We start from the raw sequence: 25,258 nt of genomic DNA, 5'->3' as shown, positions 1-25,258 counted from the left end.
TCTGAGAATAAAAAATATGGGATATATGATTAAAACTTATCTTTTATTATTTATTTATACAAAATCAATACTCATCCTTACCACTAATGATGACGTTATCAATCTTTAAAATCATTCTACATAATTGAGTAGCCAAAAGAATTTGCTGCTTCTTGCCGATAAATGGGTCAACGACAAATAGTTCCTTCATATCATTAGACCCGTAACCTAAACAATCAACACCGATGTTGGAAATCTTTTCCTTCAATTGTTTACTTTTCAATGTAGACAAAGTTCCAATTGGATCAAGACCGGAGTTTTCAGCCAAAGTCATTGGGATAGTGTCTAAAGCTTGGGCAAATCCACGGAATGCATACTGATCGATACCACGTTGCTTATCAGCTTCCTCAGAGACAGCCAGGGACATAGTCACTTCGGCTGCTCCTCCACCGTAAACCACACGCGAATCTTTAACCAAGTTACGTACTACACATAGGGAGTCGTGTAACGCACGTTCAGCTTCATCCACGATCATTTTATTGGAACCGCGGACAAAACATGTTACAGTTTTCGTTTCTTTACTTTGTTCGATAATCAGCATACGATCCTTAGTAGTACCAAACTCCTGTTCATAGATTCTGGAACATGTACCCAATTTGTCTTTAGACAAATCTTGGAATCTCGGAACAATTCTACCATTTGTGGAAATAGCAATGTGTTCTAATTCTTGACCGCCTACCCATCTTACGGCAGGTAAATCATTTTGTAAAAGTAAGTGATTAGCTTCATCGTCAAACCCCCATTGGCATATAACAACATCTGCACCAGCTTTCTTCACATCGTCTATCATTTCTTTGAACTTATCTTGTTCATAAGTCTGTAATTTTTGGTATTCTTCTACTGAAGAAATGTCCAATTTATGCTTGGTCTTTGGCTTAGGAGGTTCAAATGGGCACGTTAATATAGCCAATTTGACACCGTCAGAACCTTCTTTGGGTAAAACGCATTTAGGCATTTGTGGGTGAGAAAAATCTTTATCTAAAATGACACCGTTAATCAATTTGGAATCACTTATAGATCCACCAACACGTCCTTGCATTTTGATTAAATCGAAATCGACGTCTTTACGATCTTTATCCATAACATTTATGACGGCTTCCACAGCCATTTCAGCAAATCTATCATGATCCTTGGAAACAATTTTGGAGCCCAAAGAAGTCTTGGCGGCCCTCAATAAAAAGTCTCTGAACAACTCATCGTTTGACGCAGAAATGTCATCACATGTTTCTTCTAATCTGACAATGGCTAGTTTGGCGGCTTCGTCAAACCCGTTAGCGATCTTGATCGGATGTATACCCTTTTGAATTAACTCTAAGGCTTGGTCAAGCAATGCACTTGCCAGGACAACGACACCTGTGGTACCATCACCAATTTCATCATCTTGAGATTTGGACAGTTGTACCAACAATTTAGCAATCTCATTGTCTAGTTCCATTTGGGACAAAATTGTAGCACCATCGTTAGTGATGGTGATTTCACCGTCGGGTGAAATCAGGATCTTATCTAACCCACGAGGACCCAACGAAGTTTTGATTATGGAAGCCACTGATCTGGCGGCCAATATATGTGATTTCTTGGCTTCTAATCCGTGTTGTCTCTTCTTATTACCTTGATCCTTCACAATAATAAAGGGTCTACCCATCTCGTCTTGTGCCACAATGGCGTTGGACAGATCCGGCATTTCCATAGGAGGTTGTTGTGGACGAGCAGCCATTTTCATATATTCCTACTAAAATGAATGATTGCTGTTACTGCTTTGAGTTTCCACCTCTTTATTTCGCACACTTCATTTTGCCACATCCACCAAGACACTATATATTTCTAATTATTCCTAAACAAAATTTTTCATTCATGATGTATAATCACTTTCCACGTCTCTAGAAACAGCATATGCGATGAGTATGATAAACAGTAGGAATAATATGATAATGTATGCTATTTATCGTCAGTACATAGATTTTTGTTTTATAAATGATGTTCTATAGATCCTCACATGATGGAGGTGGGGATGATATTAGTGTACAATTTGTAATCTGTGCGAAAACAACCCGGTCAATTATTGGTACGGAACTTGTAACCACAAGAGGTACATGTATAGAAGACAGTAGCACCTTCATCTGCAGATCTTAACTGTAAAGTATGGTAGTTCATCTCCTCATTTCCACATTGAGGACACTTTTCCTTGATAGTAGCGCCGTCTTTCAGTTCGTTCTTCTTCAAAGAAGTTTTAACCACAGACCTCTTGGCTCTAAGAGAAGATGGGAACGCATCATCTGCCGTCGTGGTGACGACCTTCAAATTGGAGAATTGTGACTTGGGATATATGGCTTTACATTGACTGCATTCAACGTTGGAGCCTAATACGGCATTAGGATTTTCCAGAAGGTCACCGCAGTCCAGGCAAAAAATTAACGACCCTACAACAGACATCCCAATAAGTGCTAATCTAGATTGCTTTGAGCTTTTCTTCCCTTCTTTGATACTCTACACTTGCAATGCCTTTCACCTGCCATTCAGTTAATTTTTTTTTTCATATTTTTCATTTTTCGTTCGTAACGACAGATAATTCTCTACCCCATATCCTTCAAGAGGGCATATAACTTACTAAACGACTCTTTCTTTAAAGTCCTAAGAAATATATAGGTTTTGCCCTGGTAAATGTTAATAACCCTTCCTTGGAAATGGAACCATATTACTTCCGCACATTTCAGCACCTTAAGGCTAGGAATACGAGTTCACAACAATATAGAATCCTATTGTGACATTTAATGGATGCTAATAGACGCAATTCATGGTGCCAAGATGACTACTAAGCTTCTAGTGTCGCTGAAGGTACTCGTAATTCAGCTGAATCCGCAAATTGGGCAAGTAGATCAAACAATAAAGAGAACGTGGTCTATATTGGATAAGGTTATGAAAAGTGCTACCTATGTAAAACCTGACATAGTATTATTCCCCGAATTTTCCTTGACAGGGTACAGTTTCCACTCCAAAAAGGATATTTTACCTTATGTTACCAAGAAAGATGAAGGGCCCTCTTTTCAACTGGCCAAATCAATATCTGAGAAGCTTCAATGCTACACAATAATAGGGTATCCTGAAAAGGATGATGAACAGAAGTTATACAATTCCGCCCTTGTGATCAATCCGCAGGGGGAGCAGGTTTTCAATTATAGGAAGACTTTTCTCTATGATACGGAAATGAATTGGGATTGCGAGGAGAATCCAGAGGGATTTCAAACGTTCCCTATGAATTTTTCAAAATGTGCCAAGCTTCCAAATGAGGACTCTTATACCAGAGACGTGACTTTGAAAACATCGATAGGCATCTGTATGGACTTAAGTCCCTACAAATTCAAAGCTCCCTTTAATCACTTTGAGTTCTCTTCTTTTTGCGTTGACAATAATGTCGAGTTGATTTTATGTCCAATGGCGTGGCTAAATTCTACTTCCATCACTGACAAACAGACATTACATAACAATTCATTATTAGAGTCAGCGAAGAACAAAATAGCTTTCGATTTAAAGGAACAAGGACTACCCCTGACTGGGTCTCAGGGAGTTTATCAGCTTAAAATTGGCGATTCGCAACGTACCGCCAGAGTGCCTTCTGACGAAAGCACCAGTGAATATAAAGATATGGACGAACCAGACATGTCGAACGTGAACTACTGGATTCTACGATTTTTCCCCTTTTTGTACTACAAACCAAGAACTGACTGGTTTAATAATTCATCGCTTCTCGAGAACATTTTGATTAAAACTAGAATGCCCCCAGATCATGAATATTATAAGGATGGGAAGCACAAGGAGGACACCATGGACTTATTGAATTCTGAAGATATGGTAAGGGACGCCATACTGGAAAAGACATTTTTGGGAGCTTCCATTAGAAAGCCTTGGAAGTTCCAAGGAAAGAATGCGGTTCTGGTGGTAGCTAACAGATGTGGTACTGAAGATGGCACTACAATATTTGCAGGAAGTTCAGGCGTTTACAAATTCAATGGTAAGGAACCTGGAGATTTGCAGAACGATGATGATATCCCGCTTGACTCCCTCAATGAAAGTGTAGAGTTGCTGGGTAATTTGGGCAAGGGCCTAGAAGGCGCTATATTGCGTGAAGTCCACTTTGAGGTATTAAGGTGAGGGAATATTATGATAAAATTAAGCATTATAAGTTAGTAAGGATACACAAGTATTTATGTCACTGAAAAGGATCGAATTGAAGTGAGAGAAAGATGAATAAATAATGGTTTTTTTCCCCATTCCGAAGAATTAGGCAGCGTTTAATATTTTTGGTCAGAACCAAATATGTTGTTTGAAGTTTTCTTATTATCACCGAAGAGATTTAAGCCTTTGGAATTTAGATCGGTCACTGTATTACCGTTGCCACCATCAGGAAGTTTAAAACCGTCAAATTTTCTTTCATACACTTGCTGGGACCACTCAACAAATTCTTTGATTTTTTCCTTTTCAACTTGTGAGGCAATGTTGTAAATATTTGAAGCATTCAACAACTTTTCCACGTTTTCCCATAACTTCCTTTCGTATATATATATTATTGGATCCTTTTCTGGTGATTTTATTTTCTTTGACATTCCTCGCCGTAGCGTCTTTAATAGGCTACTTTTTTCTTCTTCACTCAAGCTACGGTCATACTGTATTTCCAGCTCTTTGAGTCTGTAAACAGTGCTATCAAAAGAATTAAATAAACTGGCAAATACGGAGTGAAACCCACATTTGATAATGTTTGTTACTAGTAGACTTATGTCACTGAATTTCAAATCATTTAAAGGACTTTCTAGCCGTGTTATCTTGGGTTCTTTCAGCTGCAAATTTGCAAACTTCTTCATGTCTGCAAATGAAAACCAGTATCTAAATTCCGGTAAATACACCTTCCCTTGGAATGATAAAAGTCCATATTTTTGCGGGACTTTATACTCATTGTTCAATGTTGCTATAGGCCTATTAGGAATGAATGCCGGTACACCATTGAACATTGTATTTCTCAGGGGTGATAAGATGTTTAGACTGGAAAAATGCTGATTCCTACAATTGTAAAGGTTATATTTCTCATTTAGCAGATATCTCTGCTTTGGAGGCAAGTCTTTTTCAGCATAGTCGCTTCTTGAAATTGCGAGCTCTTTCTTATAAGTTTTCGTGACGAAACTCCTTTCTGCATCCGTAAAGTCGTCTGGATGAGAATTAACCCATTCCATTAATTCATATATGGTATACTTAGCTAAACCTTCACTGTCCTCAACTTCATCGAAACGGTCGTTTTCGTCAAATTTATAGTCTTTAATAAGGTCAGAAAAGCTTTTACCTGAGCTTTCTTCTTCTACAAATTTGGACATATACTGCTTAGCCGCATCGGAACTAACGCTAAGTCCTGTGATATCAATGTATATACCTGAGTCGATATCGATGAAGCGAGCATCAATATTGTTCTCGCCGTTCCCATGAACTCTTACAGTAATTGCACTTCCCACGTCTAGTAGGTATCTTCCATTGCCTTCTCTTGGATCTTCTAATATTAGGGATTGGTTGAAGTATTGACTCAAATAATGCAAATGTTTAATGGGCATCTGTAAATCATGGTCGACATCCCAAGGGAATTTCAAACCATCATATAAATATCCATACAAGGTACCATGCGATAACCAGGAGATTAATCCATTAGCCTTGACAAATTTCTGAAAAGTTCTGATCAAAGAACTTAGTCTTGCTTCAAACTCCTGAGGGTCATTTAGGAGGTTATGTCCGATTGAAAAAAACCGTTTGTCTCTGTGGTGACCATCGGCAGTCGCGTCTGTAATGTCACTGGCCTCAGCGAAGTACTTTTTCTGTAATGCAGGGGCAGTACTTACGGACGATTTTAAACTTTGTAAATAGTGGGTATCGTGCAATGATATGCCTTCAGACCTTAACCTGGTCTCTAATTCAGTGATTTTCTCTTTTGCATCGAAGTGGAAATCGGATGGTGACAACTCTAGATACTCTCTAGCAAATATCGTTTTATCTAAGCCTTCAACGTCAAGTTTCCTTTTTTTGGTAGATTCATGATGCAAGAATTTTTCAAAAATGGAAGTGTGGTTGAAAATGAGATCGCCATTTACTATTTCATTTCTGTGCCTTTGAATGTAGTTCTGTAATAGATTGGTTTGTACTATGTTTGATTTTGAAGAGTCTGTTTTTTTCAAATCAATTCGATAAGCATCTTTATCGCTGTCCAGTACGGTCAATGACAACGGAGTAAAATTAGAATATAATAAATGGTTTTTGGCTTGTAAGTCATAAACCTCCGGCCTCAACCTTTCAGAAGTTCCACTAATTATAAAGGGTAGTTCGAAAGGAGTACCATTGGAATATGCGTCATTGTTCTTACAATGATCATGTATGACCTGCTGGACCAAATTAGGATCCACAATCTTTCTTACCCTATCATACCAAAGTGATTCGTCATATTTGTTCCTATTTGTGACAAATAAGGGCTCTTGTACTTCGCCCTCTACCCTTTCTAGCATCTCTTTATCAAAAGCACCTTCGCAAACAAACTGACAAGAGATATTGGTGTGTCTCAGTGCAATGAGTTTATTTGTCGAGTCAAAATTGGCCCAATCGTACCACGAAAATGCGTATTCATTGGAATCTGATTCTAACAAGTGATCCAGTACAACTGACCATACCAATCTTGGGTCACTATCATAATATCTCAATTCGTCTACCGAATCGAGAACCTGTCCTTTTTCAGAGCCCATTTTCACAGTGAGAAGGTTATTCCTCAAGGTGTATGTGTCAATCCATTCGCCTGAAGTATCGAAATTCATTTTTTCGTACAGTCTGGCTACGTTATCTTTTGATCTCAGATCGAAAGCAGCATAGTTGTTGTTCTTGTCAGCGTGGGTAACTGGTTCAAAAAATGGCGCAGTGAATGACTTCCAGTTACTGTCAATAATCGGTGAGCGGCCGCTAAATACAAACACTATAATAAACAGTAACTGCACGGCCAAAAGAATAACTGCTATCTTTTTAAAGTGAAGCCGCAGAGATCTTAAAACGTACATAGAAAACCTGCGCAGTGATAACATCATTGAAATAATATCTTACTCTTCTTTCTCTTCCTCTTTCTTAGACACTTTTAGCTATTCTAATTCATAAAAATAAATGTTGGCTGTTTCCCAGAAAGTAAATAATGGCTGTTGTTAATTATATAAGATACAGATAGCAGAGTACCAGATTAAAAGAGAGCGCACTTTTACGTGATGTACTTCCAATGTTTCTTCTTAAGTAATCAAGCGAAGCCCCAAAGTAGAAATAGGCCCGTGATTGTCGCGGACCTTCAAGGATGTAACGTTTTTGCCTTTTTTTTTCAGGTTAATCCTTTCCACTACTATCTTTTTTCTTTCCTGCGACCCAAAAAAAAGGAAGGGAAAACAAAGATTTTCTGATAAAAAGGCGGGAAAACGGAGGTTGTGCGTATTTCTCTTGGCAATTTTTCCATTAAATGTCATAAAAATTCTTGGCAAAAATTTTGCTAAGCCATTTAGGGACGAAAAACAATAGCGTACAAAGACATATTCGGAAGTTAAAGAAGTCCGTCTTCTCTTTTCTTGCCGAGTTTGAGGCTGAGTGGATATCTAGTGCTATCCGGGTGGTTTTGAATATGCCCATGGAATATTGATAAAAACCTAACAAACACGCCATGAGGGTGAAATGCAGATATATACGGAAGCTCAGAATACATGTAACTATCTATTTTTAGCTCTCAAGCATTGTGCGGATTATCGCTCCTAGTACCTTTCCTTTCATTCTCTTGTTTCTTGTGGGCGTGCATATCCTCGTATTCTATCCCCCCCTTCCTTAAAATGCGCTTCATGTACTCAATTTCCTTGTAAGCATTTCCCAGTTCCTCTTGCAGTTTCTCGTTTGCACTGGCTAATTGCGATGCATTTTGCTCGCTAAGCAATTTTTGTAACGTCCATTTTTCGATGTTTGCCTCATCAGTTTCTTTCAATTTTTGAATGTATTCTGCGGCACGTGCCAATATTGCTGCCTTGCTTGATTCTCTCACGGGCAGTAAGTCGCTTAAGACGTTGATCGCAGTGTTGATATTTTCGCGGCGGCGCCTTTCGACCTCTTTATGGGAATCTTTCCTTTGCTTTTTCCACTCGTCTGTTGTGGCTAATGTAGTAGGTTTTCTTCCACGACGACCTGGTTGCAAACTTATATCCTTTTTGAGGTCGATGTCGGCATCATCATCGTCTTCGTCATCCTGTTCGTGTTCTGGCCCACGGTCGTCTTCTGCCAATGGTATGAGCATATCATTTTTAGATTGTTGTGCGGATTCCATTGGTGAAGATGACATTCCCTCTAGGGAGGAATTTGGCTTGACCCTTTCATTTGATGGGGTTGTGGCTCCTCTACCATTCATGGAATCCTTGCGCTCGTCATTCGCATTCGTTTGTTTAGATGTATGAGCATCAGAACCATCCTCCTGGCCCTGGATTAGGTCTGTGTAATTGACAGTGGCAGCGACTGCAGCTTCAGCCACTGATGGATTTTCGTCACCTTCTTTCTCATTTTGGTTAGACGTCGGTCCGCTTTCATATTGACTTTGAGTCCCTTTTAGAGTAGCCCCCTCACTTAATAGGGCAGAGTCAATGTTTCCGTCATTGCTCTCTTGAGACAACAATCCTTGATCTCTTTGCTTTTTTCTGGCGTCGCTGCTGTTCTGCCCCTCGTTATAGGCTCTTTTTCTTGCGGAATGGATCTGCTCATCCTCAGTGGAAAGTTTATTATTTGCCAGAGAGTTCATCGTTAATAGAAAAATGTAGAAACCGTATTCTATTTGATCACTTGATATTGGTACTTCTAGTTAGAAAAAATAATTACTGGAAAGAAGAAGGAACAACTAACGAAGTGTTTACCTTTGAAGTATAATGGTTCACATTCTACATTAAATAAAAAAAAACGTGATAAGCACGTGGAAAATTGTTGTTTGTCCAATACTTTTCTCGTCCGATTTTATTTTTTTTAACCTTGAAGGGTGAGAGATGATGCCGAAGGAACCGAGAAAAAGCGATCACGTTTATCAAAGTAAAAATTGAATAAATAATAAAATGTTTGTTTTTGGTTCGAAGTAAAAATATATAAGTACATATGTGAATTTATATGTTTGTGCTCTATTTCATTGTTTGCTTTATTTTTGTGCCCTTTATCTTTTTCCCGATAATAATATCGTATATCGAAGCTAATAGAGGGGGGGGTATGAAAGAATAATGAAGGTACTAAAGCATAAAGAAGTCTTTACGTCTATCTTGAGATAAAGGCGCTCACAGATGACATATTCGTAACACTGTTAGTGATGTCCAAGTGGTGATGGATAGCCTTCTTCTTTTTCGAGGACGACACGCTTGGACTCCCGAGGCTTCTCAGTGAATTGCTTGACGACGATATATTGGGTGCGCTATAGTTCTTAGGAGAAGCGGGCGTTTCGGATTTCAGCGATAGGTCGCTCATGCGTTTATCCAATTGGGTACCAGCTTTTGCAGGGAGTGGGGTGGGGCCGTTATGTGTTGGTGTGGTAGGTGTGGAGTTCAGCATCGACTTTAATTCCTTCATTGTAGAATCATCTTCGCTTTGGTTGTTCTCTACTTTTGTGGAGGTTGGTGTAGGTTTTTCTAATATGCTGTCCACGTTAGTTGTAGTGACGTCTTCGATGGCTTTGTTTTTGTCCAAATTCTTGACTTCATCTTTCTTCAAATTTTCATTGTTATCTTGTTGCTTAGATTTGATATTTTCATGACCTCCTTCATCAGCAAGATCATGTGATTTAGTCTTTGCGTTGTCTTTTACCTTGGATTTTTGTTTTAAGGAAGGAGATTCCGCGATTTCTAACATCGATCTTGGTTTAGAAGTGAGAGTTTCCTTTTTTAGGAATGGATTTGACGTGTGAACGACTTCCTGATCACAGGGTGTATCCGATGAATTTTCAGTAAAATCATTGGTAGAGGTACTTTTTCTTAATTCAGGAACCCTTACTAAATCATCATCACTTGGCTCGACACACGTTTCAATTTGTTGGAAAAAAGGATCATCAAATAAATCATCCATTGTATATCTAGTCGCAGGATTAGGATCAGCTAATCTCCATGCGATACGCGTAGCGTCAGTATTTTTGAAATTTCTTGCTAAAGAGTATTCGGAACCGGGGCCTGGCTTGTGACAGCCCTTGTCCCTGAAATGAGGGTTTTGGTGATTGATGAAGTTGTCATATGACACTTCGAATTCCCTGAATCTCGCATCAGTGTTACAGGAATCGATGAAAGGGATGATATTGTTAATCATGGTAATTAACATGATTCCGAGGGCATAGGAATCCATGGCCAACGGGTTGTATGGTTTTTGGAATTTTTCAGGGTAATGCTTCTTGGCATCGAAGTACATTACTTCTGGCGGGGTGTATGGTGGAGAACCAATCATACCTTGGCATGTCTTCACTGGACTAGTGTAGTCATGAGGTACCACATGGTACCAATCAGAAATACCAAAGTCCGTCAACTTACATATACCTTCTTTGGAAATCAGAACATTTTCAGGCTTCAAATCACGGTGAGCAATACCATTGTCATGACAAAACTTAATACCTTGGGCTACTTGTTTAAAAAGACAATATTTTTCGTTGAACGGAACGTTCTTCCAGCCTGTTCTTTCCATCAGCTGGAAAAGATCCTTGACACCTAGTTCCATGATAAACCCCCAACCACGAGTTGTATATGTGGTGGTGGGAACTTTTAGAAGGTAAAAAGTCTTCGTGATGTGGACATTGTGACTTAAATGCTTGGCAATAATAAATTCTTTAGAGCATCTCTTGTAAAATTTCTCAGGCGACTCGTGATATATCATATTCAATTTCTTTAAAGCGTAAACATCCTTTTGCCTGTAACTTGATTTAACTTTTCTAACTTCACTAGACCCGCCCGAACCGATAGGCTTATTATCCGTATCAAATACGAAATTATCTGTTAAATGGACACTATATTGTTTCATATCTTCGGGCAAAAAATCGTTCGGGTTGGCGATAGGAAGCGGCAACATCCGTATCTTGCTGTTACCATCATGCATGTAAAAACTTAAATCGTTCTCCTTATTCATATTCAGAGTGTCAGCAAATGCAGTATCTGGCCTAGCATGGTTTGGGCTTATGCCGTATGGATTATAAACAATATTCTCGTTGGGAAAATGGTGACTGGCCATACTATTAGACCTTTGCGGTAAGCCCGCGTGATGGGTATTTCTTTCTTTGTTTCTCGCCCTTTCTTTTTCCTTTTCTCTATCTAAAACGATTCTATCCCTATCTCTTGCCGAGGAAATACCAGTACCTGTGCCCAAGATATCAGACGGAGAGTTCAAATAAGGGTTATTATTATGTTTGATTAAGTCCTGCAATGCAGCGGAGGACTTGTGTGAGGACACAGGCCCATTTGAAAATCCTACTGAAGCATTGTTTTTTCTTCTATGTAAAGAAGCAGATCTCTGCCGTGCGCCAGCAGAAGACGAAGGTGAATTGCCACCGCTACCACTTCCACCAATAGACGGAGAGGTTGGCCTTTTCCTTAGACTTCTTCCATTGCCCAATTGTTCAGCACTGAGGAGTAACGAAGAGTTATCCGTATGACTGCTGGAATTAAACAGGCGCTTTCCCAAGAGCTTCAAAGTACTAACAGAGGGACTTTTATGTACCTCTTTGTCCTTACTGTTTCCCACCATTATTTTATTCAATCGGTATAACCTGTAAAAACAACTGCTACGGCTTACCCAACTTTACTTTCCTGGTGTGCGTGCGGTATTGTAGTTTGGATAAGATTACCGACGGCACCTGATAAGCTTTCTCACTTCTTGCTAGCCCTATATATGAAGCAGCTCTTACCGTCAACTGGATATTATTTGGTTCTACCTCCCACCTGCAAGGGGTCGTGCCAATGACGAAAAGACAATCACCCATGCACCGCATCGCACGTGGTGACTATTTGGGTTTTTGCTCAAGAGGTTATGCTTTTAGGTGGGGTGACCGTGCCAAAGCGTTCACGTTGTATACATCATGTATGTACGCTTGAATGGCTTTAGGACGTGGGTATGTTTATCATGCTGCCGGCATGTAACACTTGCAGCTCCGGTATCTCTAGACTGTACCTGTAATGGAAGGGTCCCTCTAATAGTTTCGTAAGAACATATCATTTCGCACGCGCAGAACCGTTTCGGATACTTTTGATAGGACCGGGAAGGAATGGTTTATTCATTAGCTAAATTAGGAACGCTTGCCTTGAGGGGATAGTATTTGTTGCTATTGTATTTGCGAAGGGCGAAGGGTTGTTTGCTGTAAGAGATAAAAATGGCGGTACAGTTTATACTGTGTTTTAATAAGCAAGGTGTGGTGCGGTTGGTGAGATGGTTCGATGTACACAGTTCGGATCCTCAACGTAGCCAAGATGCCATTGCGCAAATTTACAGACTCATATCTTCCAGAGATCATAAGCACCAGAGCAATTTCGTAGAGTTTTCTGATTCGACAAAACTCATATACAGGAGGTACGCGGGTCTGTATTTTGTTATGGGCGTGGACTTGCTTGACGATGAGCCCATATATTTATGCCACATCCATTTGTTCGTGGAAGTGCTAGATGCATTTTTCGGTAATGTTTGTGAACTGGATATCGTGTTCAATTTTTACAAAGTCTATATGATAATGGATGAGATGTTTATTGGGGGGGAAATACAAGAAATTTCGAAAGATATGCTGTTAGAAAGATTAAGTATTTTAGATAGACTAGACTAGGCTATATGTACTGATCCTCCTAAAAGAATGAGAATTTGTCATGATCAATATGCGTGGTCAAAACAGGCTCAACCATTTGCCAAATAAGCGCTTCAACTTCCTGAATTCCCCTATTACTAACGTCCACAATCCTGATCGATTCATCACCTTTCCTCATCTCGTTTTCCAATAGTGTTATAAAGGTTTGCTTCACTTTTTCTTGAAACTGAACAGTTTCGTATCTTTCGTTGCCAAATCCACATTTTTCAGCGTTATTGTCGACATCTTGAGTACTTAAAAATAACGTCAAATCCGGCTTTAGCAACCCTATATCGGGTTGCAAGCACCAATTCAAATCCATTCCATTTGTTCCCTTAGCGGCGGAATATGCTACTCCAGAATAAACGTATCTGTCCATGACGATGTTCTTCCCTTCCAGTAAAGCTTTTCTTATCTCGTCAACCATTTCCCATCTATTTGCCGAGAACAGCAGGTGAATGGCCTGGTCTGATAGTTGGAAACCATCATCCGTCAGATATTCGTTTATGAGTCCTCCGATCCGTGTAGACCTTTCGGGGAACTTTAGTAATTTACAGTTTGGTTGCAATTTTTTGTACAAAATATTGCATTGCGTAGTCTTACCGGTTCTATCTAAGCCTTCTATCAGTATTAATTTGCCACGGCCCATCGTTGAAAGTTTTGATTTTTCTTTCCACTCCAAATCACATATAGTTTAGAGGCAAGCTTTGTAAGAACACGTTATATTTTTCCGCCATCTTTAGCACTACGCCTGGCGCGTTAAAAGTTACAGTCGTAGAGGCCGTTATTTTCTTCTTGCGATGTTTGTGAATAATTGGACAATCGTTGGGATTCCATTGTTACTAAAGACTATAATATAGGTATACTTGAGATTTATGTGGGTAATTAGATAATTGTTGGGATTCCATTGTTACTAAAGGCTATAATATTAGGTATATAGAATATACTAGAAGTTCTCCTCGAGGATATAGGAATCCACAAAAGGGAATCGATAGTTCTACATAGTGTTATTATTTTATCTTCTTTCTTTTTATATGTTGTCATTCATTATCCTATTACATTATCAATCCTTGCATTTCAGCTTCCATTAGATTGGATGACTGTTTCTCAATCTTTATGTCATCCTCTTGCACCGCATATTATAATATACTATTAAATAGATGATATTAGAATTTCATTCCAACAATACTGAATATACTAGAAGTTCTTCTCGAGGATATAGGAATTTACAAAAGGGAATCGATAGTTCTACATAGTGTTATTACCTTATCTTCTTTCCTTTTATATGTTGTCATTCATTTGTCATTCATTTTCCTGTTACATTATCAATCCTTGCATTTCAGCTTCCATTAGATTGGATGACTGTTTCTCATTCTTTATGTCATCCTCTTACACCGTATATGATAATATACCAGCGATATGAATACTAGTCAATAGATGATAGTTGATTCTTATTCCAACAAAGTTACTTTCCTAAGCTCTATTAGGATTGTCAAGACCCCTGATATTTTATAGGCAGTAATGAAAAGCTGCCAATTAATAGGTACTCTCGGTAGCCAAGTTGGTTTAAGGCGCAAGACTGTAATTTATCACTACGAAATCTTGAGATCGGGCGTTCGACTCGCCCCCGGGAGATATTTTTTACATTCAATTCTTTTTAATTTCTTATCAAACCTGCAAACTTGAACATCTAATTCAAGTCTTTTACCAGGAGTTGTTATCAAATTATGACACATTTATCTGGCGTGATAGTGAAAGAGAGCGAATAGACCCTAGCAGCCTCTTTTCCTTCTGTTACCCCATCTATCTTTTCTTCACTTTTCGAACTTGTTTCAAAATGCGCATGAAAAAAAAAATTCAAATTGTTCTTTTTCCTTACTTGCAAAGCCATCTGGATAAAAGTATCGTTTACAGCACTTGGAAAGTGCATTTTCCCATAAAAACATCAGGAGTCGAAGCGTAGCAATTTATTCTATTGCATTTCCTTTACATTATTTTGCAGTTTTAAAATCGCGGCTACTCATATAACTACAATTTACGAGATCATTTTACCGACGGTATATATCTAGTTCAAGAGCAAAAAATCCTCAACTAAAATGGAACAGATGCATTCTTTAGAATCAAGTTTACCTCCAGAGCAACCTCCTACGAAGCAGGCCATTGAGAATCTTAATTTGGAACTTTCTCAAGAGTTCAAGCTAGCCGCCAATGCAGTAACAAGGCTTTACCGTGTGGCTAATGAGAAAAACTCTTTAACCAAACATCAAGGCTACCTCACCTGTTTGGATGATATACTATGTGCGCTGGATTCAAATGTGACTACCGATGAGTTAAGGGCATGGTGTTATAAACGAAGAAACGATATCCTCTCAAATTCACAAGATAAATCTTCAAATCCGGTGAAAGAAAGGGAAAGAAAGCTTAATAAGTTTAGTGAAAACCAGCACCGCGAAAATGATACTCATAAAGAACCTTCTAGAAAGGATATTGAAGTCAAGTATAATTTCAGTTTCAATGAATCAAATGGGGACCTCTCTAATATCAACGGAAATGTGTCACCGAAGTTTAGGCTCTCTATGCCGCCTTTAAGTGTCGAGCATCCTGCAAGGAATGCTAACCGTATAAAATCCTGGAAAGTACGAACAATCAATCATGGACGAGGAGACATGAGAAACTTAAATGACATAATAGCACTTGGAAATGAGCGTGAACGTGAACATGAAAATTTACATCACGAAAAGAAACCGAAATTGGATTCAGATTCAGAAGCAGACGTATTTCACCAAGACATGGAGCCGTAGTAGAATCTCAACCAGGGAAGGGGCGCTTGCGTTGAGAAGGAGTCCATTGCATCATATATATAAAATGAAGAGTAATTAAGTATTGTTTTCAAACTTCACATGTGCGTATAGTTCAGAAAATACGTGTAATGAATTCCCCGGTTAGCCGGATGGTCTCTGAATAAGTTATGTTATATGCAAAGAGTAGGCTGTCACAATTAAAAAAAGCAAAAAATCTCCGCGACGGGGAATTGAACCCCGATCTGGCACGCGACAAGCGCCCATTCTGACCATTAAACTATCACGGAACGTTATTTGTTGTATCTGTTGTATCTCAAGATGAGATACCTCAGCATTACTAGATTTACCAACCTAGACATAAAACATGTATGAAACACGTACGAAACAATAGACAAGATTGAGTATACTAGGCAACCTACTTGCCTAAGATGAACCAAACTAACCAAACGTATAAATACCTGAACAATTAGTTTAGATCCGAGATTCCGCGCTTCCACCCTTTAGTTAGATTCAGATCTTATATAGATTATATAGGATAAGTAACATTCTGTGAATCACGAAAATAATAAGTCTGACAACAAGTTACTCTCCTAAACGACTTTAGGATTGTCAAGACATCCGGTATTACTCGAGCCCGTAATACAACAGTATCTCAAAATGAGATACCTCACCATTACTAGGTTTACCAACCTGGACATAAAACATGAATGAAACACGTACGAAACAATAGTTCCGAAACAGACAAGATTGAGTATACTAGGCAACCTACGTGCCTAAGATGAACCAAACCAACCAAACGTATACATACCTGAACGATTAGTTTAGATCCGAGATTCCGCGCTTCCACCCTTCAGTTAGATTCAGATCTTGTATAGATTATATAGGGTAAGTAACATCCTGTGAATCACGTTAATAATAAGTCTGACAACAAGTTACTCTCCTAAACGACCTTAGGATTGTCAAACATCCGGTATTACTCGAGTCCGTAATACAACATTATTTGATGGGAGTAGGAAATGATTGGAACACTCTGAGACACGTTAAACAGTGATGAATATACTGCAGGTTAAATATTAGCAATTACTTAAAATGGTATCCGCTAACTGAGAATTTGGTGAATAATCGGATAAATTGTTGGGATTCCATTGTTGATAAAAGCTATAGTATTAGGTATACAGAATATATTAGAAAATCTCCTCTGAGATATTAGAATCCACAAAAGGGACTCGATAATTCTATACAATAATATCACCATGTCTTCTTTCGTTTTTTATGTTGTCATTCATTATCCTATTACATTATCAATCCTTGCATTTCAGCTTCCATTAGATTGGATGACTGTTTCTCAATCTTTATGTCATCCTCTTACACCGCATGTGATAATATACTACTAAATAGATGCTATTATAATTTCATTCCAACAGATCTTTTAATTGAAAATTGCGGTGGTAGTTATATATATGAGTAATATGAGTCGCCAAATTAAACACATTGTAACTACATGACCTATTATTATATTGGTCATCTTTAAGATGAACCAATCGTCGTAAGTTTTATATACCTCTCTTACATAGTATAACATGAACATCTACTCTTCGTCAATACTAATTACTAATTATCAACAGTAGCAATAAGAATCAACTATCTTCTTAAGAGATGTGCGGATTTTGGGGTTGGTTTTGAATTTTGGGTTGATAAAGGTTATATTATTGGGTATATACAGTGTTGGAATAAGAATAAACTTGAATATGTGGATAAGTATTGGAATTCCATTGTTCATAAAGACTCTATTATTATGTATGCAAAATATACTATTGCCCTAATCAACAATGGAATCTCAACGCTTATCTCAATACTCACTAATATCTCACTGATTGGGATAGAAACCCTTGAGGAGAAATATGATTATTGAGTTTATTTTTCTTTATTAGTTTTATGTCAATATCTATTGAGTGAAATAATGTACTAGCAATAGCAGAAACGTTGCTTTCGCTATTGATTCCCCAAGGTAGGGTGTAGTAGAGTAACCTTCCACCAATAGAATACAAATAATGCTAAAATTAACATAAATAAAAATACAGTTACTAAATCTTCAAAAATAAAGTATGAATGCATTGGAATTCTACTGCGCTAAAAATGACACTTTTTTACGCTTGATTCATTCAGCTCAAAATTTGGCTATTTTTTTGTGTATAGGTTATTATATATTACTAAATGTAAAAATATATGCTGCAACCAAGTACCTGCCATATGAAGTTGCGGAAAAATAAACATGCATTCCTCTACAAAATTATAAACTAAAGATGTCGATATCAAGCACATAGAAAAAAAAAATTGCAAACGAAGAATAAGATTCCAAGAATACCAAAAAAGTTGCTCCAGTCAGGAGGGCGTGGCGGTTTCATCTTGTAGACGACGGACTTAAAGACTCTAGAGAGCTGTTTCGCAATTATTCTCGTAGTTTCACATTACTGTAATGTAAACCGAGAAATAGAAAAATTTACATTCAGTAATCAGAAATTGCGATTGACTAATTCTTTAGCGTTTTTTCCGCTAGAATCATTTGTCTCATCTTCCATTATCTGCACGGTTTTCTTCAGCTGCGACCTGTTAGCTATTTTGGTTTGTCAATGCTATTGCCGGAAAATCGCCATGCCAACTATTACTCAATATAATTCTTCATGATAGCGTACTTGGTAAAGAGAGAAACCAATTGCATAGGCTGCGTTGAAGCGCGTGCTACGAATGATATCCTTTATAAGCTATCCCGTCCAAAAAACTAAGAAATCCCATACGTTGTGCAACACGACAGAAAAAACTGAAGAGAAATATTTGCTATGAATATAAAATCGACAAACGCATATATACTCACTGCATGTTTATCTCTTGCATTTAAAACTCTTGTTTTAGCTTGATAATTTATAATGTTATCGCAAGCAACAGTTGGCCGATAGTTCAGCACAAAACTGAACAAAACTGTACCAAAGATTGCTCCACCCTGTTAGAGCAGGCGCGGTTTTTCTCTCACAATATAAAAGTTCGATCCTCTAAAAGGAAGAATTTACTGACAATTTAGAGATAATTATGATCAAGAGATGAATTGAATTGAAAGATGACACCTGATTTATTAAGCATATTGCTCTAAATTTTATAGTCACCTAGTTGGATTCCGGGTTAAAAAGAAGGTCGAAATGGCTATGGAAATCATAAGTCGATGGTGAGAGCTTTACCTGATCGTAAATAAACTCCTAGTTTTCACTTTTATTATAAGGCATCGCAACTTGCCATAGAAGTGTTTCACACAAGACTTCTCATATAATATGATTATTTTCCAAGTTTGCTTGACGCCCTGCGAGCTAAATCGTAAATTCTTGATAAAAGAAATAATCTGTAGCAATTTAAACTTTTCAACAAAGTTCGCTATTGTTAATTCTGATCTCTGATATTATATGATGATAAGTAAATAGGAAGCCCAATCTTAGAAATTATGCTAATGAAAATAAACCCTACTTCTTAACTGTGTTTAACCTATCTAATAGAATCTGGCAAAATTCCTCGATTGCTTCATTATAATGTATACCACCATATCGTAATGTATTCAGATAATTTACAGCTAATTCTTTTTGCAGATCGCTGTTCATTTTTCCAGAACTTCCATCCTTAACGCTACTAGATAAAATTCTATAAACCTTTGTCAAGTGAAACTTCACCGTATTGTACTTCAACAGCTCTTGTAATTGAGCATTATTTTGATATATATCATCGAATGCTTTTGTCTTTAAAGTTTTCTTCATTGCAGGTGTACCATCTATGAAATTATCCTTGTTCAAAACCTCCGCATTAGCTTTTATACTAGCCTCGGGTTGTTCGCTTTCCTCATGAACGTGCTTTGTAGCATCTTTATAGCATTTCAAGGAACAATATCGCACACCACACCTGGGACATTTATATTTTCCATCACCATCGTGGCATATGCCACATTTAACTAGAGCTGCTGCCATTTCAATTTTAGAGTTTCTATATTGATACAACCTCCAAATAGTTACCTATTACTGTTGCAACACACTTCCTGCGGTGGATTTATCTCATCGCAAGGTAAATCGGTCTTAATTTTTTCAGTAACAGAATAAATGAAAAAAAAAAATTTAACGTTCCGTACGGGACTCGAACCCGCAGTCTTCTCCTTAGGAGGGAGACGCGTTACCATTACGCCAACGGAACCAACTTGATTGAACTCTATGAAATATGACAATCCCTAAGTTACATATTAGATAATGATTCTATTTCCACCTCGCGGTTCAATTATGTTGGAATGAAATTCTAATATCATCTATTTTGAGAATTATGTGGGTAATTAGATAATTGTTGGGATTCCATTGTTACTAAAGGCTATAATATTAGGTATATAGAATATACTAGAAGTTCTCCTCGAGGATATAGGAATCCACAAAAGGGAATCGATAGTTCTACATAGTGTTATTATTTTATCTTCTTTCTTTTTATATGTTGTTATTCATTATCCTATTACATTATCAATCCTTGCATTTCAGCTTCCATTAGATTGGATGACTGTTTCTCAATCTTTATGTCATCCTCTTGCACCGCATATTATAATATACTATTAAATAGATGATATTAGAATTTCATTCCAACATACCACCCATAATGTAATAGATCTAATGAATCCACTTGTTTGTTAATAGTTTAAATATTTTTATTGGGAGGGGTTTTGTCATCACGTCAGCAATGTTCCTTTTGGTATCCACGTAGCATACGTGGAGGTTATTATTTGATACTTCGTCCCGAAGTCTCATTGCTTTGGTACCGAAAAATCTGTTTCTAAATTTCTCTTCATTTTTGGACATAACTATACTGATTGTAGATCTGCTGTCAGTAAGTAAGCCTTTAATGATTGATTTCCCATTTAGTTCTTGTATAAGGTGACTCAAGTTATTTAATAATGGAATGGCTTCACTGATTGCGTGTATTTCTGCTTCTGTGGTTGAAGTACATGTTAATGAAGCTTTTGTTGATTTTCCTCCGATCACCTTTCCATTTAGTAAATAGATATTACCAATCTGAGATTTGTAATATGGTTGGTTGCCATAAGAGGCATCGCTTATTACAACTAATTTATTTTCTGGTTTTGCAGATTTGCTTTTGTGCCATATTAATTGTTTGTCTCTAGTGTCCCATAAGAATTGTATCAATTCATATGTCATGTTTAACACTTGTTTGGACGGAAATAGTATATGTTGTGCAAGTGTGTTGATATAGTATAATAGGTCAAATCTGAATTTATATCCAACATATGACGCTAGACCTATCAACTTTTGCATTTCATGCACCTTCATGTTGTAGTCGTCTTCTTCTAGCTCTAGCTCCTTCTGGTTTACATAGAGACCTGGTTGGCCTGGAGCACCAAGTTTTCTTCCTTTTGGATTCAAAGGTACGTTTAATTTGGGTATTTTCTCAGTTAATGAGTTTTCCATACCTAATTTCATGTATTTACCTCTTTGATATTTGATTTCTAAGCCAAGGATGTCGTATTGAATTTCATCATCGCTTTCACCTAGATTTATAATCTTGGTATCGTATTGCATCTTGAGTTTTGCTATAATTCTTTTATTTGAATTTAAGTCTTTGCTGAACAATATCATATCATCGACGAATAAGCAAATTGTTACTTGACTATTCTTAAATACGCATGACCATCCGCGAACTTCTTCCATATCACATTGTTCAATCAGATATGATTTGATCGTTTCATACCAGTTTGCACCACTTTGTTTCAAACCATAAAGTGATTTCCTCAACCGTATTAACTTGTTGTTCATTCCTAAATGTGGTGGAGGTCTTATGTATAATTCTTCTTTGATGTCTGCATACAAGTACGCCGAAGATATGTCTAATTGTGTAATGAAGGAGTCATCGTCTAATGCAAGTGATAGGGATGTCATCAACGCATAATGATGTACAGTGTTGGATTGCATACCTGTATCGTACGTATCAGGATGCTGAATGTCACCTCTTGCAACAAATCTAGCTTTATGAGTTCCGTCACGTTTCTTGTTGAAGATAAACATTGAGTTTATTACTCTTTTAGGGTCTATTTCTTTTCTGTCATAATATTTGTCAGTGTCCCAAGTATTCATTTTCAACAGTTGGTTGACTTCTTTGTGGTATGCTTCGATATATTTTTCCTTTTCTTTAATATCTTTATTATAGGTGATTGCCTCATCGTATCTTAAGGTTGTTCGTATTGGTTTGATTGATTTTACTGCTTTTACAGCCGCGATTAGATGTATTCGTTTCTTTGACCTTGGAGGTTCTAAGCTACGCATATTCTTACTATTCCATGTGTCTCGTGATACTTCAATTTCAGTTTCATTATCTTCTAATGATCTTTTCTTACTAGTGATAGTAGCAGAGATATTAGAGTCATCCATACCACCCAAACTGGAATTAGTTTGATGAGAATTTATCGGTGGGAGTTCTTTAAATGGGTCAGGGAATTCGGTAGGAGATTCTGGAGATAGATCAGGGAGTGGGAGATCAGCGATAATAGATTCCTCGGTATTCTGTTCAGAAACATTAGTTGGCGTTTTGATAGGAACAATATTGTGCGATGAATTATTTTCCGGTGGAGAAGCATCGATTGAAGGTGAACGATGTATAATCCTTTTCTCAGTCTCTTGGTCACTTGTCTGCGGAACAGTTTTGTTGTTGGTACCACCCAAACTGGGTATTGTCACGTTTGTAGAGTCAGTATCAATGTCGCTGTGTGAGTCTGAGTCACTCAAATTATCAGATTCACTGGCTTGGTATGAATTTTGTGTGTCAGATTTGGACAAAGGAGTAAGTAAAGGAACATCTGATTTATTTATACCACCCGAACCGGCACTGTCGGTAGCAGAAATTTGGGGGATGTTAGATCTCTTCTTAGATGGAAGAATATTAGATTCAGATATGTTAGGATCAACTTCTTTGGGTGCACGAAGATTGATTTCAGATATAGGTTTTGAATCTTCAGTATGAGTTGATGGAGGTGGGGAGTCAGTTGGAATCGGAACGTTTGAAGGGACATTTCTCTGGTGGTCAGGGTTCAGTTCAACGTCAGATTGAAAATCATGGTCAGATTCTATGTTAAGATCGTTAGATTGTTGGATCTCATTTGAAGCAATGAACGATTGATATGAAGCAGTTATACGATTCACGTCTTCATCGAAGGTGAGTGCGTCGTAATTGAATTGGTCTAATCTGGATTCCTTGCCCTGAAGAATAACGTAATTAGTTGTATCTACTGTCTTCTTCAAAGATGGGACATAGATGATATATCCATAAGAGTTTCGAGATGGATGTAGAGCGTAGCCAGGAATGCCACGAGGATGAATTTTGGAGTCAGGGTTATGATTATTGACTATAACGGGTTGACCGAAAGGTAATAAAGTACTGATGTCGAGTCCTGCCAACCCAGCGAGTTGTCTTGCGGATTTTTTGCTTTTAGGTGAAGCTAGTGAGTTCCGTACGATAGTAGAAAATTCGACTGCCGAGAACCATAGATGATTCGGTAGACCACTACATTGCAGTTGAGTACGACAGTCATCTAATAAGGTACGGTTCAGCCGTTCAGCTACACCATGTGCTCGGGAATCCGCTGTGGTTGTATAACATGGGGTTATGCCATATTTTTCAAGGAATTTATGGAGAGTTTTGTTAGTGTACTCAGAACCACGGTCCATTTGAATAACCAAAACATTGGACTGAAACTGGTTTTTAATGAAAGCTAGTATCTTAGTAAAGATATCGAGAATAGAGTCCTCGCGACGGTCGTGTAATGGATAAACCCAACGGAATTTTGTTTTCTCATCAGTGAATGAGATGAAATAGGATGGTGCACTCTTTGGTAGGTTGTGAACAGGCCCAAATATGTCAGTATGTAAGTATTGAAAAGGTTCATATGAACTTTGGTATTTTAGCCGTGATCCTATGATATGTCTATGTTTGGTGCTTTTGCCGATTAAACAATCGGGACATTGATAATCACTAGCGTTAGACCAGTCAACATCTGATTCATTGAAATACGTAATAGTGTTCTTTTTAAGTGAATATCTAATTGTCTGGGCATTGGCATGCGCAAGCATCCGATGAATGAAAGGATAAGGATACTTACGTGTGTTTTCACTTGTGTGAACGTTATTAATTGTGGGTACTGAGATATTCGACGGAAGCAAGTACCTTTTAGACACCCAGTAAAAGTCTCCATGTTTTACGATAGGTGCAAGTACGGTGCCGTCAGGTCGTTCTAAGACGTTTTTGGTAAAGCACGCTGTAATATTTAGTGCAGCCAGTTCATTCAAACTGAGTAAGTCATAGGCTATGTTAGGTGTGTGCAATACCTTTATTGTTGTTTTGGTGTCGTCCTGGAAGTGAAATTGAAGATCACCAACAGCGTTAATTGGTATATTGTTTTTTTGAACATCAACTACGCTTATGTCGGGATTAGATATCGCTGAGTGTATGTGATGGGCAGATCTTATAAGAGTTCGTGATGCTCCTGAATCAAGAAGAAGGTGTCCAGGAAGTTCATCGTCGGAATGATTCGTATGATTTACTGTAGATTCAGTAAGTTTCTGGCCTAAGATGAAGGTCGTGCTTATTGTTCAATTGAATCGGTTCAGTAGTTGATTTACTGATGGAATCGTTGTCAGTGTTGGGAGAGTTATTAGATGTGGATACATTATGAGCCCTGGCTGTTTTCGATTTCGAATTATTTGTTTTTTGAGGATTTCGAGCTATAACTTTGGGTTTGGTTGTATTCGTATAGGTGTGAGAATCATTCTTCTCATCACTCGGATTTCTCCTGTAATTAGGTTTACTGTTTCTCGATCCCTGTTGTTCTTCATAAATAGCATGGATATCTAAGAACAGTTCAGCAACTGTCATATTTAGATGTCGATGACGTGTGTAGCGTAAAAATTTATATTCGCCAGATAGACCTCTCATAATTAATTGGCATGCGACCTTGTTATTGATATGAATGCCATTATTATTTAGTCTGTCGATAATGTTTGTGACTTTTGTTTCAAATGCATCTGCAGGTGTACTGCCATTATATTGCAAATTTGCCAGGGTCACAATGTCATTTGCCTCTTGGGTATCAGATTGCGTTTTTTCAATACTTTTGGAAAGAATTTTCATGATATCCGTATAATCAACAGATAGGATGTCTTTGACCCAGGTAGGTAGGAATTGAGAGGGAGCAAATATTTGAAAAGTGTTATACAAGAAGGTGAGTTCATCATCAGTGATCTGACGTACGGGTTTTCCGTTTACTGTCGGAATAATATCACCGAGATTCGAGTTTTGTAAAAATTTGATGTATGTTTTAACCCAATTTAGAAAGTCATTAGGTGAGGTTAACATTGGTGGTGGTCTGACATATTTTTTAGTGGATGTCATATCAGAGTCCGCTGAAGATGAATCAGTAAATGTATTACCTGACTCAGGTGATGGGGTGCTCAGAGGCGTTCCAACTGATGGTGGATACTGCGGAAACTGT

General features: G+C 37.8%; 10 protein-coding genes and 3 non-coding genes across 13 annotated transcripts; 4 read left to right on the top strand and 9 right to left on the bottom strand.

The window, feature by feature from the left end:
* Window positions 1-64: 64 nt before the first annotated feature.
* CCT5 (chaperonin-containing T-complex subunit CCT5) lies at window positions 65-1,753 on the bottom strand (the record flags this gene model as incomplete). The annotated part of the gene is made up of 1 exon (XM_033911435.1): window positions 65-1,753. One exon carries the CDS (start codon window positions 1,751-1,753, stop codon window positions 65-67), a length of 1,689 nt encoding a protein of 562 aa, XP_033767326.1.
* A 338-nt stretch (window positions 1,754-2,091) lies between these two features.
* RPA12 (DNA-directed RNA polymerase I core subunit RPA12) lies at window positions 2,092-2,469 on the bottom strand (the record flags this gene model as incomplete). The annotated part of the gene is made up of 1 exon (XM_033911434.1): window positions 2,092-2,469. One exon carries the CDS (start codon window positions 2,467-2,469, stop codon window positions 2,092-2,094), a length of 378 nt encoding a protein of 125 aa, XP_033767325.1.
* Window positions 2,470-2,811: 342 nt separating this feature from the next.
* On the top strand, window positions 2,812-4,185 carry NTA1 (amidase; the record flags this gene model as incomplete). Its single annotated transcript, XM_033911433.1, has 1 exon — window positions 2,812-4,185. One exon carries the CDS (start codon window positions 2,812-2,814, stop codon window positions 4,183-4,185), a length of 1,374 nt encoding a protein of 457 aa, XP_033767324.1.
* A 140-nt stretch (window positions 4,186-4,325) lies between these two features.
* Window positions 4,326-7,133, bottom strand: MNN14 (Mnn14p; the record flags this gene model as incomplete). The annotated part of the gene is made up of 1 exon (XM_033911432.1): window positions 4,326-7,133. The coding sequence occupies one exon, from the start codon at window positions 7,131-7,133 to the stop codon at window positions 4,326-4,328; it is 2,808 nt and encodes a 935-aa protein (XP_033767323.1).
* Window positions 7,134-7,807: 674 nt separating this feature from the next.
* Window positions 7,808-8,857, bottom strand: CBF1 (Cbf1p; the record flags this gene model as incomplete). The annotated part of the gene is made up of 1 exon (XM_033911431.1): window positions 7,808-8,857. One exon carries the CDS (start codon window positions 8,855-8,857, stop codon window positions 7,808-7,810), a length of 1,050 nt encoding a protein of 349 aa, XP_033767322.1.
* Window positions 8,858-9,354: 497 nt separating this feature from the next.
* On the bottom strand, window positions 9,355-11,811 carry PTK2 (protein kinase PTK2; the record flags this gene model as incomplete). The annotated part of the gene is made up of 1 exon (XM_033911430.1): window positions 9,355-11,811. One exon carries the CDS (start codon window positions 11,809-11,811, stop codon window positions 9,355-9,357), a length of 2,457 nt encoding a protein of 818 aa, XP_033767321.1.
* Window positions 11,812-12,433: 622 nt separating this feature from the next.
* APS2 (Aps2p) lies at window positions 12,434-12,877 on the top strand (the record flags this gene model as incomplete). The annotated part of the gene is made up of 1 exon (XM_033911429.1): window positions 12,434-12,877. One exon carries the CDS (start codon window positions 12,434-12,436, stop codon window positions 12,875-12,877), a length of 444 nt encoding a protein of 147 aa, XP_033767320.1.
* Window positions 12,878-12,896: 19 nt separating this feature from the next.
* CDC8 (bifunctional thymidylate/uridylate kinase) lies at window positions 12,897-13,544 on the bottom strand (the record flags this gene model as incomplete). The annotated part of the gene is made up of 1 exon (XM_033911428.1): window positions 12,897-13,544. The coding sequence occupies one exon, from the start codon at window positions 13,542-13,544 to the stop codon at window positions 12,897-12,899; it is 648 nt and encodes a 215-aa protein (XP_033767319.1).
* Window positions 13,545-14,441: 897 nt separating this feature from the next.
* Window positions 14,442-14,530, top strand: SPAR_Jtrna23Y. Its single transcript has one exon. It is a non-coding gene; the product is annotated as a tRNA-Tyr (tRNA).
* A 461-nt stretch (window positions 14,531-14,991) lies between these two features.
* Window positions 14,992-15,696, top strand: SPAR_J02380 (uncharacterized protein; the record flags this gene model as incomplete). Its single annotated transcript, XM_033911427.1, has 1 exon — window positions 14,992-15,696. One exon carries the CDS (start codon window positions 14,992-14,994, stop codon window positions 15,694-15,696), a length of 705 nt encoding a protein of 234 aa, XP_033767318.1.
* A 215-nt stretch (window positions 15,697-15,911) lies between these two features.
* SPAR_Jtrna22D lies at window positions 15,912-15,983 on the bottom strand. Its single transcript has one exon. It is a non-coding gene; the product is annotated as a tRNA-Asp (tRNA).
* A 3,219-nt stretch (window positions 15,984-19,202) lies between these two features.
* HIT1 (Hit1p) lies at window positions 19,203-19,697 on the bottom strand (the record flags this gene model as incomplete). The annotated part of the gene is made up of 1 exon (XM_033911426.1): window positions 19,203-19,697. The coding sequence occupies one exon, from the start codon at window positions 19,695-19,697 to the stop codon at window positions 19,203-19,205; it is 495 nt and encodes a 164-aa protein (XP_033767317.1).
* A 148-nt stretch (window positions 19,698-19,845) lies between these two features.
* SPAR_Jtrna21R lies at window positions 19,846-19,917 on the bottom strand. Its single transcript has one exon. It is a non-coding gene; the product is annotated as a tRNA-Arg (tRNA).
* Window positions 19,918-25,258: the final 5,341 nt, after the last annotated feature.

This window comes from Saccharomyces paradoxus, chromosome X (genome assembly GCF_002079055.1).
Source record: "Saccharomyces paradoxus chromosome X, complete sequence".
Taxonomy (NCBI): domain Eukaryota; kingdom Fungi; phylum Ascomycota; class Saccharomycetes; order Saccharomycetales; family Saccharomycetaceae; genus Saccharomyces; species Saccharomyces paradoxus.
This window is presented reverse-complemented; position numbering and strand designations above follow the sequence as displayed.